This window comes from Triturus cristatus, chromosome 3_1, assembly GCF_964204655.1.
Source record: "Triturus cristatus chromosome 3_1, aTriCri1.1, whole genome shotgun sequence".
In the NCBI taxonomy this organism is placed as follows: Eukaryota; Metazoa; Chordata; class Amphibia; order Caudata; family Salamandridae; genus Triturus; species Triturus cristatus.
The window spans coordinates 500,057,678-500,072,644 of NC_140583.1; the positions used below are offsets into that span (position 1 = coordinate 500,057,678).

The 14,967-nt window shown below is 44.4% G+C and overlaps 1 protein-coding gene across 3 annotated transcripts in view; it reads left to right on the forward strand.

Moving 5' to 3' along the window:
- Positions 1-14,967, forward strand: part of FURIN (furin, paired basic amino acid cleaving enzyme) — a 382,970-nt gene that overhangs the window by 323,877 nt on the left and 44,126 nt on the right. For all 3 annotated transcript variants that reach the window (XM_085644360.1, XM_085644361.1, XM_085644362.1), the window contains one exon: positions 5,952-6,069. In XM_085644360.1, coding sequence (XP_085500486.1) covers positions 5,952-6,069 — 118 coding nt within the window. The remainder of the gene's footprint in view (positions 1-5,951; positions 6,070-14,967) is intronic.

The following is a 14,967-nucleotide window of genomic DNA, read 5'->3' on the forward strand; positions in this document are numbered from 1 at the left end:
GGGGTAGAAGGTAAGGAGAGAGTCTGGAATTCGAGAGGTTCAAGAGAGCATGCTAGAATTTGTGGGACAAGTTTCTGCAAAGGGGAAAATGGGATCTAGGGACAACAGAAGAGGTCAAGATGAAAAGGAAAAAGGCTGACAATTGTTTGGATGCAATGTATCTAGGGCATGGAGTATGTAGGGGCCGAGACAGGGCCCACAGCCACAGGAGAAAGCTGAGTTAACAGGGGACGAAGGGGTTGAAAAGGAACAAGAGAGTGGTGCTGAGGAAACCAGTAAGAAGGTGCAACAACGTGCAAACAAACACTGGCATTGCCGAAGGAGGGGGAGATGTCATTTTACAAAGTCCAAAACATAAAATGTTGAAACATTGTCTTACGGGGCGGGGGAGATATTGAGCTGTTTGAGTCGTGAAAAGCACAACTTCAGAGACCCGCTGCGAAGTTTACATAAGCCGATTCATAGAGTGAGGTCGCTTTCAGACAGGGTCTTGAAGCTCAAAGTACGCCCTAGAGCAGGTATTAAGGCACCCCAAGGTTTACTGTTGCCTTTACTGTTTATTAGTAAATGCCCCTCTGAATACCATCACATGACGAGTAGTTAAAACTATGGCGAAATGGCTACATATACCGAATAAACGCGCACACACAATATATTTACATGCACCGGTTAGCACATGAGTGCATTCGCTGTGCTGTAGGCAGCTTCTGGGCGCACCCTGTGAGACGAGTAGGTAAGGATCGGCCTCGTTGCTCAGTGGATTAATGCAACCTTTTTATTTATCTGTGTTAGACCGTATGGACAGACATCTCGGCGGTTCTACTCAGTATGTTATCCTTCATAAGTTGATAAATTGAGTAGTATTGAGTTGGGTAACACCAAACAAGACACTCTGCGCCAACGTACCAGTGGAGAACGCTGCTTTACAAGTTTTTGTTGTGTGCTGCTGCTCGTGTTTTTTTTGCTTTTTTTAGCAAGTGGTGTGTGGTAAGTTCTCTAGAACTCTCTATCCACGCACTGATTATGTATTCGCAGTTTTGTTGGCTTGCTCACTCCATAGAACCGCTGAGCTGGGCGCTGGGGAAGTAACCTTCTAATACACAGCGGGACTGTCCCAAACTGTGGCTATTTCAGGCACTATTGTTTCATCAAAAAGCGAAGCAGTCTAAGAGTCTCCATGTGACATTTGGGATTTCAGTGCGTTGTAAACGCTCATGTCAGCAGATGGAGACTTATTTGGCGCACATCGCTTCTTTTTAAAACATCCACTAAACAATCACAGTACGAGGTCATTCTGTAAGAAAGAACACTTTTGTCTGGAAAACATGTAACCCGTTTCTCTCGCCTGGCAGCACGGTGTCCCAGGGACTTCAAAGAAAACAAGGAGAGATAGAAGCGCTTTGATACCCGATACCTTTGGGTGAAGTTCGCGCTATAAAAACAAGGCAGTGTGACGAAGCTTCTGATAAGAAGCTTGGTTGCCATGACAATAGAAATAGAAAGCTATTGCCACAAGATGGCGTCGGACTGTCCACTGTCTGTACGTACACATGCATGCTCTTAGGTTTGGACAAATGTCGAGAGCAGCCATCTTTGTCCATCCCTACGCGTGCTTGTAAGGCTTTCAGAGAATCTATTGCTAACGGCCTTCGCATGGTGAGGGCAGCGCATGCGCTGCAATCGCCAGGCGAGACCTAAAAATGATCTACTTTAGCATTGACTATCCCTCTGGGGATCCACTGGACTCTGTGCATACTATACCTTATTATGGTATATTATATACAGAGCCAGCTTCCTACACTCCTCATCGCGTTTACAAACGCTCAGTGTTTGCAACGTGGCCTCAGGGTGTTTGTAAAATGATGGTAGCATTCCCTTTATTTGTGAGAAGGTCCTGGGCAGGGCTTATGTTTGAGATCTTATTTGAGAAGGAACAGAGAACTGAATGCATTTAACCTTTTTGTTGCTTAACGAGCTGCAAGTGCAAAACACGTTTGCTCTGTAACCTGGACAAAATAACAGCACAAAGCATGCGTCTCGTTCCCGCCCATGCTGACTTAACTAAGGGTTCCTCTTGGTAGTCCTTCCATAACTTTAGATATTTCGGTATTCCAAGCCTCCTCCTTTGTGTCTCGTTCCCTCCCATGGTGACTTCACTAATGGGGCCTTTTTGTCGTCTCTCCATAACTTTCGATATCTCTGGACTTCCAGCCTAGGCTGGAGCCCAGTGTGAGGATAGGAGCACTGAAGCAAAATGAATGTGCTGCTTTTATTTTTGTCAAATCCTTTCTTTCCCGCCCAGCTCAGCAGAATAATTCCTCCTTTGCATGATCAGTCATTATCCTGTGTATTTTGGTATAGTGCCACATTTACCAATTCCAGGTGTCTTGGCGCAGTACAGGATTTACAAGTACAAAGAGTCCTTTGTGGGTTTCACCTGAGGAAGGCTTTGTAAGGAAGGCGCGCAAGAGGGCTTACGACCCCTCACCTGAACAGTGTGTGACTATAGCCTGGGCTAGAGTGTAGGAATCCTCCATGATTATGTCCTATGAAGAAGTCTTTTGACCTTCCCCTGACTCATGTAAATAACATCACAGTGCCCTTGCCTTCAGCTCTGCCTGTGCCTCTACCTCTGTGCCGCTTTGATCCTGTGCCTCTTCTCCCTGTGCCCCTTTGATCTTCTCTCCCTGTGCCTATTTCATCCGGCACCTCTCTCCCTGTGTACCTTTCAACCTTTCATTCTGCAACTCTCTCCCTGTGCACCTTTCATCCTGCACCCCTCTCCTGGTGCCCCTTTGGCCCCGCACCTCTTTCCTGGTGCCCCTTTGGCCCCGCACCTCTTTCCTGGTGTCCCTTTCGCCCCGCACCTCTTTCCTGGTGTCCCTTTCGCCCCGCACCTCTTTCCTGGTGCCCCTTTTGCCCCGCTGCTCTCTCCTTGTGCCCCTTTTGCCACGAAGCTCTCCCTTTTACCACGCACCTTTTTCCCGGTGCCCCTTTCGGATGCAGGCTGCTCCCTCGCTTTATGAATGTTCTATATTGTGTGGATGTTGCTCAAAACATAAGCCTGTTAGAAACTATACCCTTCCACCATTGATTTACCACAAACTTCAATGTCTTGTATATCTATTCTCATGTAATCGGTAATATACTACATGGCTAAACACTTATAAGGTCCTAAAGGCGAGACCTATTGGCTATGCCAATGCTTGTTTTTTTTGTTTTGTGTGTGTGGACTCTGCTTACTTACCACTCCTTAATACCGCCTAGTATTCATTTGTAACCTCCCATGAGAACTGGTCCTTTTACTTCTGTTACACGGTATGTCTTAATTTCAGTGTGAGAGCACCATTTTCATTAATGATTTTTTTTACTGCAAGCACGACATGCTTTCCTGCAACGGCGCCGCTTTGCTTGAACCTTTTCATCGACCTAATTTTTAGGTCTCGCCTGGCGTAGGCTGCGCACATGCGCAGTCTCCCTGGCGAGATTTAAGGATTTGGGGTATTTTGTGTAAAGGGCATTAAGCCCCGCCCCTCTTTTCCATTAGCTGGCGTCACCGTTTATGCTAAACGGTGGCCAGTCTTTGGAAAAGAGTTGGTTGTGACGTTTTCGTTCGGCTTTTTCTGCCGTCCCACTTGGACGGCCTCGTCTGCTTTCCTTCTGAAGTAAAAGGTTTCTCATCTTTATGGGGCCAAACACATGGCCCCATAAAGATAAGAAACCTTTTACTTCAGAAGGAAAGCAGGCGAGGCCAAGTGGGACGGGTGAAAAAGCCAAAAGTATACGTCATGGCTAGTGCTTGTTCAGTCTAGCCCCTTCTCCACAAAACTCTTTACCTTTCCATTCCTCGCGGTCCCGTTTAGGAAGATGGTGACTCTCTTCATCCTCACCCCGACCCCGGGTGCTTTCCCCTCCTCTTGGGCTACCTCATTGTGCCTCCGTCCCGAGCACCTGGAGTCCAGCATCTTAGAGCCAAAAACAATTCAACCTGGAAACCACAAAACAGCGAAGAAGGACTAGCAAAAAGTCTATCTACCGCGACAGCCATCTTGGAAAAAAACAGTAGCCTGCGGTAAAATGCAAAACGTGTAAAATTTGAGCGGAATACGAGCAGCTGTTCATATCCAATTAAACACTGTTAAAAAACTTTCGTATAATAAGAGCTACCTCGAAACATAAAATAATCATGCTTTAAATGTTGACAAAAGTTGCTCCATCCGATCTATTTGTACACAGCTATCCAGCATCTCTCTTTAACAGAACAATATTATAGTTGCAATCAATACTAAAGCTACAGATACAACTGTTTCTCGGTACACAAATATAGTGGGTAGTAGGTATCAACTTTTCGGTTAACCGTTTTAACTGCGGTCCAGTATTGATTTGTTTTACTAGAACTAAGATGAAGCAGTCAAAAAATCAACAAAAAAATGCTGTAAGGTGGCCGAATGCATGACTACAACAATAAGCCGATTTCTCCTTGCCGAGTTATTTGGTGTTTCTTTTATCTCTACATACGTATAGTTTGACGTTTAGACGTTAGTGGAGATCTGGGATAAGCCAATCTGTGCACCAATAACAAAAGAGGCTAAAAAGAGCTGATTGTTCGCTAGCCAATCACATTATATCTAATGTGAGTCATACAATACCTTCAAACTTCATGCATTCATCTTACGTGTGATGCGATTATATGACTCACATTTGTCTGAACGTGAATCATCTCAAAGGTCAAACCTTTACATTAGTAATGCCTTCCTTCTAGGAATAACATGCATTGGCATAGCCAATAGGTCTCGCTTTTGGGACCTTATAAGTATTTAGTTATGCAGCGCAATATCCTTAGTGCAACAACATCAACTGTTGTATGGCTAAACACTTATAAGGTCCCAAAGGCGAGACCTATTGGCTATGCCGTTGCTTGTTTTAAATTATGGCAGCACGGCACACTTTAACTGTAGCGGCTGCGCTCCTTTATTTTCCTTGCAACTTGCTCCTTTTAATCTGTATTATTTATTTTTTACAAGCACAGCACACTTTAACTTTAGAGGCTTCGCCCCTTCTGTTCTTTTTACTTTTTAAGGCAGCGCAACAGCTTGCTCCTCATTGCCATCCCTTCCCGGGTGCCTGCTAAACTTTCAGCATTAGCAACAACATTGGCGCCCTCTTGACTTGCTGACTTTGGCAATACTTGAGTTATTGTATTGCTGCGATGCCTAAAACCGCTTTACTGTTCAAAAATAAGATGTTTGCTGACTTGGCCGGATTTTATCTTGAAGTTTTTTCTCTTCCTCATTTGGAATAACCTTTGACCTCCAGTGTACTGGACAAATGTGGTTGCCAATCCTTTTACATATGCTAAGGTATGGTGACCAATTTTGGACACCTTTCTTCAAAGCGGCATTTCCGCGATAGGGGTCAGGAGGCGCTAGACTGCAGAGCAAAGCAGCACAAGGTTTGCAACATGCATCAGCGTGCATCCAGTCCTGGAGGTTGCTTTTCATGTGTTCTTTACTTGGATTCAGTGACCGAAACAACACACATTGGCAATGCTATATGTCTCACATTAATTGGATGTAGAGCGATTCGCTTTGCAAATGTAAAAGTAATATGGCGGACAAACAACTTTTTGTTCTATTTATTTGCTTTTGTAACAATGGCGGCACACTGTGCACTGCGCCGCCCTTACTACAGAAGTCAATAAATAAAAAATAAAGTAAAAAAATATATAATTGTTTGCCGGCTGTATTACTTTTCTATTTGCAAAGCCAATAGCTATGCATTTAACTAATGCAAGACCTACTCCATTGCAAATGCTTGTTAAATGTATGCCTTTATAATTCTTAATGTTTCAGAAATTGTAAACCGGTTTATTTCCGTCTCATTTACCTACTAAAATGAGTTTAATTTATCTGGTGGCTGCTCAATAAATATGGGTCTTTCTCTGTTCACAGTGAGCCATTCATACGGTTATGGCCTGCTTGATGCTGGTGCCATGGTGTCTCTTGCCAAGAACTGGACTACTGCGGGGCCACAGAGAAAATGTGTCATTGACATGCTCACTGAACCAAAGTAAGTAACTGTCATTGAATAATTTTGCTGTCATGCAAGGCAACATGTGTTTCGACTTTACACACGCTACATGCAGATAGATGTAAACCTGTTTCAGTTGGTTTTGTCAGAGAGCTGGTAAGACATCTGAATAGCCAGAGTGGGTAAACAACTGCTTTCTGCTCATCTGGTTCATACTAAATATGTGCGTGGGTTTATGCTGTATAGTGTTTTCTGTATGAATCTGTGTATGTATATATAATACATGGGATTTTCTTTATAATCTGCAACTTGTTATGCACCCAGTCAGCGATTGTAAAGAAAAGACGCCAGAACTCGACTATTGTAACTTATTACAGTTGTGTTCTGACATCACAATTTCTGCTGCCAGCAGCCAAGGTGACAGAGCCGGACTGGCCATAGCGGGTATTGGGCATTTGCCTGGGAGGCTGGGGCTGGTTTTGGAGTGGTGGGGGGGCAGTTTTCTTACGGGGGGCCAGTTTTGCAGCGATGCTTAAATACCAGCCCAAGTAACAAAAGCAGCACTGCTGAGAGTTGACTTTGTTTAGCAGTAGTGCTTCACGCTGTGCTAATATTTTAAATGTGCTTTATAGAATAATGTGTATACTTATAAATCACATTTGAAATGCAACACGTTGTAAGGAAATGTAAAATGTAGGAGGCTATTAGCAAACTTAAATATACATGTACAAGATTGATCTGACACTTTTGAGTAATTTAACTACTTTTGGCTATTCTTCATTTACAAGTATGGTTACTCAAGTGTATACCTGCATGTTCCCACCACTTGAAACATGGCGGATGGCATACCTGATGGCAAAGTTATTACTGGTAGTAACTTTACGACCTTATTTGATCTGCCACACACTTGGTGGACACCTCCTCAATTAAGGGCCGAGGCCCACCTATTGTAGGTATAAGGGACGTTAATAAAAGTTGTTAATGTTTTAAATTAACAATTCAATTTAAGTATACTAAAGTAAATGGAAATAATTTTTTAAGTTTTTTTTTTTTAAACTTAGATGTTTCTTTTTTTTATTAAGTATTAAACAATACTAAACGTTATGTATAGAATTCATTGAAATTAATTAAAATGTAATAATTTTTTTAAGAAAGTTAATTTATTTTGAAATTAAAGTTATTAAACTGTTTAATAAAACATTTATCTTTTTTTTTTTTTTTTTTTTTTTTTTTTTTTTTACATTAAATGAATTTATATATATATTTTTTAAAAGTTAAAATGTATTTATTTTAACCCCATTTCCTATTATTCTAAGTCCCTACCTCGAGTATTTTTCAAGGGAGGGTGTAGCAGTAGATGGTGCTTCACTTACTCCAGCTCTGAACTGGAATACACGTGAAACTGTTTTGGGTCCTTTTTGGCTGACGTCTCTATAGAAGTGCAGTTTGCGAATAGTAATGGGCTTGCTTTTTTGTGTGGTGGGTGCATGTTTCTCATTAAACATTCCCTGGCCCTTACTTAACTGGTCCTTTCTCCTCCCAAAACCCCTGCCTTTTAGTAGTAAGCATTCCTCGTTGTCCAGCTACTCTCCCCCTGGCCTCTGGCACTTCCACATTCACTAAAACATATTACTACGCATGCAGAAATCTCTGCATACTAAAGATGGGAACATCCGAGCCACAGACCTCCAAACTTAGCACTAATATACTACAAAATTCTATTTACAAACCTATTATTGTAGTACTACCAAACATACTACAACATGTAGTTATCTTTTGTAGTACTCTGACATCGTAGGGTAGATTTAACAAGATCTATATAAAGAATGAAAATAAAATGCATTGTGGGACGATGTAAATGCTGACAGGATTCTACGTTTGTAATGTTTACTTTCACATTTCCGAGAGGGGGAATTTATTGATAGGGACTTGCATCAAAGCTGTGCCCGCAAGGGGTAGCTTGTCAGGTGGTCTGATAAATGTTCTAAGAGCAGCATTGTAATTGTGAAAGTATTTTTATTACTGGCTCTGAAAGAAAGACATAATGCTATGTTTAACTTCATTTGTTAAGAGAAGATAAATATCCTGCAAAAGAATTCAACACAATTATGGTAAATAATTGACAGTAAGGCCTCTTTCTGTGAAATGCAAGTTTTGGAACGGCGGACATCTATAAATAAGTGTGTCGATGCACAGAATGTAAGGTTCTATTTATCAGCATTGTGAGTGTGAAGAGAAGACATGACTTGCAAAAGGCGAAGCCTCAAGTGAGTCCTGGTGTCCTTCCCCCCTCTCTCAACAATGGTAATAAATAGCATATTATTCTCTGCACATCTGTATATATAATTTATGCCATGGGAATTTGTTTTGTGCATTTGTTTTAGCAAAAGGTATTTAAGCAAAACGAGGATGCAAGGGTTACATTGGTACAGCGAGGTAAGAAAACACTGAAGAAATATGGTGGTTATTAAGAGTCCTTTCCCTGTGTAGTTATTTTTATATGCAATCTCTGAAGTAGTAAAATAGTTTATCTCATGTCTGTTTTGCAGCATGAATCCTATTCTGAATTCCCAAGTTGTGCATCTATTTCACCATCTAATGGTTGGGTCAAAATCTCGTCTTGCCAGATTTTTCTTATCTTTTTTGGCATTGTCATCCACTATTTGGTGGTAAGTCACCCCCTGTGTGGTGATAAGACGTGTGCCGTGGAAGTTCCTGTGCGTGGTCGCCATCTTCAGATTCTTTTGTCCGCCATTGGGTCTGGAAGCACAACGGAAGAGTGCCAAAGATGTTCTTCAAAGCATTGAAAAACACCAAAGATCACTGGTAGACATGAAACACTCAGAAGACAAAGAGGAGGAGCCTTCTTAACTCTGACAGGAGACCCCATCGGTGTGCACCATGTGGCAGGAGAATGCAGAGGCATAGACAACTCCCTGCTTAAGTTCTGCCCCAACTGTCATCACAAGTTTGCACAGCAAGAACCCTGTGAGGTGTGGAACTTTAGCTTGCCAAAGGACCACAGCGCCATAGACTGCGAGGCCTGTGCAGAATTCATTGTGAAGACAATAGTGAAACTCAACATCTGGCACACCGCACCATAGCTGATGCCCAGAGAAGGCAAGTATCCCTGAAAAATGTAGGCCTTTCCGGCAATGAAGTAGAGGAGATAGTTAAAGAGGCGGTGCCGGTGGCGAGCCGAAAGCATAAGAAAACATCCTAGACGTTGCAGGGGTGAAGGCCGCGAAGAGAAGAAGCAGCAAAGGGTAACCAAGGTGCCAAAGGGGCACAGACTCTTAATCATCGAAGGCTATGCCGGAGCACTCGACATCTGAAGGACCATACCAGCATAAAGAGCTACACAGGTCCCGACCTAAGGACACCAATGGGGGCAAACCTTCTAGCCAACCCTCAACACCAGCAGGCACATGAGACTGGGCAAACAAGGACAGGGAGCTGAAGCTCGAAGAACTGTGACCTCAAAGGAAAGCTTTCTCAACTGCCTAGACCGAACAATCTTGCGAGGACAAGCAGAAGAAACACTGACTCAAAGCCGAGAGAGACGGGAGACAACCAACAGGACATTGAGCCACCCTCAATGTCCTAACCACCTGGGGAGAAGCTTCGACTATGATGAAGATGAAACAACTACTCTCAAAGGCCAGTGGCAGCTTGACGACGTGGCAGGATTTCGACACAAAATCACCTGAAGTGTTGACAACTACCCCTAGAGGCCTTCACCACCGGATGATCTGTCCATGTACAATGGACTCCTAAAGACTAGTGCAGTCTCATATGGAACCCAGCACGAGGAAGAGAGGGAGGACTCTTGTTTCTTCCTCAACATATGTGCCATCATAGAAGTCAAACCTATAACCATCTATGCTCTCCAGCATCTTGGACCGTAGTAAGGCATTCTGAGAGCCAGCCACAGCAAGAGCCCCAACCCCTGAAAAGGAGAAGTAGAAACACTCCACACAATACCCTCAGTACATAAAGGTGAATATACCCACTTATTCCATAATCATAGCAACAGCCAGGAAGAGGAACACTGCACCCACATCAGCTAGGCCACCACCAGAAAAGGAGACCAAAAGGATGAATAACTGAAAAGGAAGCAGCTGCACAATGGAGAATTACTGATTCTAATGCACTTCAACTGTTTTGGCCACCAGTCGTAGGGAGGAAATAAATGGACTCCTGCAACACCTCCCAGAGATGTTTAAAGAGAGAATCACAGGTGAATCTTTGTCCATAACCCAGTCACACAACTCGGGGGGCGGGGGGGGGGGGGTTGGGTCAATAGGCGGATTCCCCAGGAGGGCAGGTCACTCACCTCAGACAACTGAATACTAAGCATAATAAAGCACCGCTACTGCATAGAACTCAAGACCCCGCCACCCATTCTTCCAAAGAAAAGACCATAAAGGGAACAAGAACTCATACAACTGCGGCAGAACGTCAAAGACCTCATAAAAAAAGATCCATAGAAAGTTAATTCCCCCTCCCCATGGAGACAGGAAGAGGTATCTCCTCTGCATACTTCTTAGTACCCAAACTAGACCTATCACTGAGACCTATACTAGACCTCCAATATCTAAACAAGTTCATACGAACACAACACTTCAAGATGACAACACTACAAGAGGTAATCCCACAACTAAAGAGGGAAGATTACATGGGCACTATAATCCAAAGACTAGAGACGTTACTTCAGATTCTTCTTAGCCAATGTACACTACCACTTTAGTGTTTTACTCTTTGGAATAAAATGAGCAACAAGGGTGTTCACAAAATACCTAGCTGTAGTAGCCGCACACCTGAGAATACTGGGTATACACTTCTACCCTTATTTGGACAACAGGCTGGTGAAAGAAAGCTTAAGACAAAGGTGCCAACAAGACATACAAATGCTCATCACTTTGCCACTTCTGAGGTTCACCATAAACCACAAGAAATAATCTCTGCTCCCAGAGCAGGAGAAGTTATTTCTGGGGTGACACTTCACTCTGGGACAGCACACGCATACTCGGTGCCAGGAGAACAAAGGCAGTTAAAGTAAACTCACTTCTGCTAGAAGGTCAGTTTCTGACAGTGAGGACTATTATGAAATTAATGGGCATGATCGCATGGTGCATCCCAGTCATTCCCCATGCAAGACTACACATACAGGAATGGTTCTCCAACAGATGGTCACAAGCCACGGGGAGCTGCAAGGATCTAGTGGTTGTCACTGCAAAGGTTCAGAAAGAAGTGGAATGGTGGAACACAAGGAATGTAACGGTAGGAGAACTTTCAAACTACCAGCTCCTACAAGGATTGAGGCGCCCAGCTGGAAAACTTTAAGGTCAGGGGCCTCTGAAGGCCAACGGATACAGTGAAACATATAAGCCCAGTGGGACTGAAGATTGTCTTCCTAGCATTGAAAGCCTTCCACGCACATGTAAAAGGACAGACAGTGCTGATCCAAATGGACAACACCAGGGCAATGTTCTACCTCAACAAACCGGGAGGAACAAAGATGTTCCTACTATCAAAACTAGAACAGGAGATATGAAAGTGGACACTCCAACGGAACACAAATCTCTTGGTGATACGCCTCCCAGGAGAACAGAACACAGAGGCAAACAGACTAAGCAGACAAGCAAGCACCTCCGACGACTGGGTGATAAAACAAGAGGTGCTGGAAGACGTGTTCAGAAAATGGGGCACTCCAAACATAGATCTATTCGCAAGCACAGAGAATGCAGAATGTCAAGACTTCATGTCCAGTTTGCCACACCACCAGTCCAAAGGGAATGCCCCATCGATAAACTGGTTAGGGAGTTTCATGCGCCTTTCCACCAATTATCCTGATCCCAATAGTATTGAAGAAATTAAAACCGTCAAGGATATCACTCCTATTTCTTGCCTCACAGTGGGTCAGACAGATCTGGTACTCTGACCTACTCGAGATGTCCAGTGGACTGATCATACCCATACAGACATTGCTAAATATGGGAAAATATGTGATGCAGAGGCAGCCACACTCAATTTAACAGCATAGCTCCTAAATACCTAGAATTCAGATATCTACAGCTGCCCCCCTCCCACCACTCCCCAGCAGTGGAAATACTTGGGGAAGCAAGAAGACCAAGCACACAAGTGCTACACAGCCTAGTGGATCCGATACATCCATTGGTGCCGGGGTCACGAGAAAAGGAGGATATAGCACAGCATCGTACTAACCTACTTCACTCACCCACTAGACAGCGGTAACAGCTTATTCATGCTACTGGTGGTAAGTTCCTGGACAGATCAAAGGAGGTGGCACCACGAAGATCAGCGCCAATGTGGAACTTAAACATAGTATTCACACCGCTGATGGCAGAAGTGTTTGAACCCATGCACAGGGCAAACCCACAATTTCTACCAAAAGTAGTTTCACAATTCCGCGTCAACCAGAGCATCCAACTACAGGCCTGTTAGACTTGGCACCTTTTGGCGTGTTTCCTCAGTCTTTTTGCTTTCTGACCTCCTGGTTTTGGTGGTATGCTGGACATCATTTTTGCTGGTTTAGTGTTTCTACGTACTTTAGTACTGCTGATCAGTACTAAAGTGCAAGTGCTCCTACTATAAATTGTGTTATGGAGTTGGTGTTTCCCTGATTGGCTCACTTGATTTACTAAGAAGTTCCTAGTAACGTGTGCAGGTGTGCCAAGGGCCCGTAAATTAAATGCTACTCGTGGGCCTGCAACACTGATTGTGCCATTCACACAAGTAGACACTCAAAAGTGTCTCAGACCTGCCACTGGACTGTTTGCACGTAGTTTCTAATTACCATGTTGACGTGGCAACTGCACCCAGTTGCCAGGTCGTTCCTTTCCCTTTTCTTACATCTAAGTCACCCTTAAGGTAGGCCCTTGGAGCATGCCCTTTCAAATAACGGGTAGGGCATGTATTGGTGTATTTTTGCATGTTCCAAAAGAGAAAATACTGTGTATTAGTTTTTGCTGTTTAAAGGCTATCTCTCCCATAGGTTAACATGGGAGCTGCTTGGTAATACTTTACAAATGTAGCTTGCCAGTGGGAACTGATAGAAAAATTGAGTTTAGTATGACTGGACGCAGGATTAAAAACTAAATCTTTTAGTAAAGATGATTTTTATATAGTGTGTTTGAAAATACCACTTTTAGAAAGTGGGTATTTTCTTGTCTAGCCATATATGTGCATCTGTCTGTTTGTGTATTCGCTTTCTGGGTTTTAGACTGATGGGCTGGTTTGTGCATTCACACTAGACCGGGATACAGAGGGGGTTGAGGTGTGTCCTGCCTTTCCTTGGTGACTCATAGCCTTGCTGATGGGGCTCCCCTGCATCTAGAGTGGTGGGAGGAGCTGCCACATGCACCTGAATGGACTGTCTGCTTTCCACAATGCTGTCTCTGCCTCCTGTAGTGAACCTGGCCTGAGCAGCACAGAACTGGATTATGTGTGCCAGGAGAATGTTGTGCCAACACCACAGAACTTCAAATGGAAATGTGGTATAAATGTTGCGGCTCAGACCCCAGGACTTTTAAACTCCTTTGGATCAAGGAACCGGCCAAGAATAGCTGGAGAATCTGTGCGGAGTGACTACCACTTTGCTGTGTGCTTTGTTGTGTTGGCCTGCAGTAGCTGCTTCTGCCTTGGGCAGGGAAAGGACTGGATTGAACTTTCTGCAACTTCTGAGCGTCTCCTAGGGCTTGAAGTACAGCTTGCAACCTGTTCAAGAAGTCTCAGGAACAACAAAGACTTCAAGATCCACTAGGTACCAGCTTCTGGAACTGGGTGTTTCAATTGCCACAGAGGAAAATGCAAGACGACGCCGTCCCTGACATCGGTGCTGGCTCCATAACCCGAAGGCACTGCAGAGTGCAACGTCGCACTTCGCACAGCAACCCTGGTCTCACCGACGACACCAGCAGAGTCTGCCACCCAGACCTGTAGACACTGCACTCCACACCGCCTCTCTTCACTCTGCTGCCCTGGTATCCCTGACGACTATGCGATAGTCACCGACGCCGCTGCCTGCACCGTGACCTGTGGACACAGCTTGTGTAAAACACAGAGCACTGCCCTGCTTTGCACTGCAGCCCTGGTCTCACTGATTATGCTGCCTGCACCGTGGTTTGGGGGGGGCACCTCTCGTAAGTTGCACAACGCACTGTCCTGTCCCACACCCCAGTCTTGGTCCACCAATGCCAGTGCCCTCGACTCCAGAGTGTCAACCGACGCCACTGCTTGCACCGCGACCTGCGAGCCCCGTACACTGCATTGCCCTGTCTCGCACCGCAGTCTTGGGTCTACCAACAACAGCGCCCCAGCACCAGTTGCCTGCACCGTGACCTGCATGCACCGTGACGAGCACCACCTCACTTCAAACCGCAGCCCTGGTGTCATTGACGATTCTGGACAACCGTCACCAAGCTGCTGCCTGAAATGTGATCTGATGGCACTGCATGCCACAATGCAGCACTTTGCACCACAGACCCGACGCCAGCTGCCGTTCACGACTTAAACCGGACAGAGTTCGATCTGCAACGCTCGTAACTTCAAGAGCCCGACGACTCCTGCACCATCCTCCGGAACCAACGCCTGCCGACGCTGGCTTTTCGGAGCTCCTCCCAAGGTCCCGACACCCTGCATTTCTAAAAGTACTGTTTGCCAGTCTTACTGACGCTGGCGCCAAAATTGTTGGCTTTGTTTGTTCACAACGCCATGATAGTCCCAGACAGAGCTATTGACTTAAATGAACTGTTAAATTGCTTCGTTTATAATTTTGAATAACTGTATGTTGGGCACTTATCATTTTTGTCTTGTTTTGCCCAGATAAATATTGCTTATTTTTCTAAAACTGGTGTGGTGTCATTTTATAGTGTTTTCACTCTATTACTGTGTGTTACGTTCAAATGCTTTACA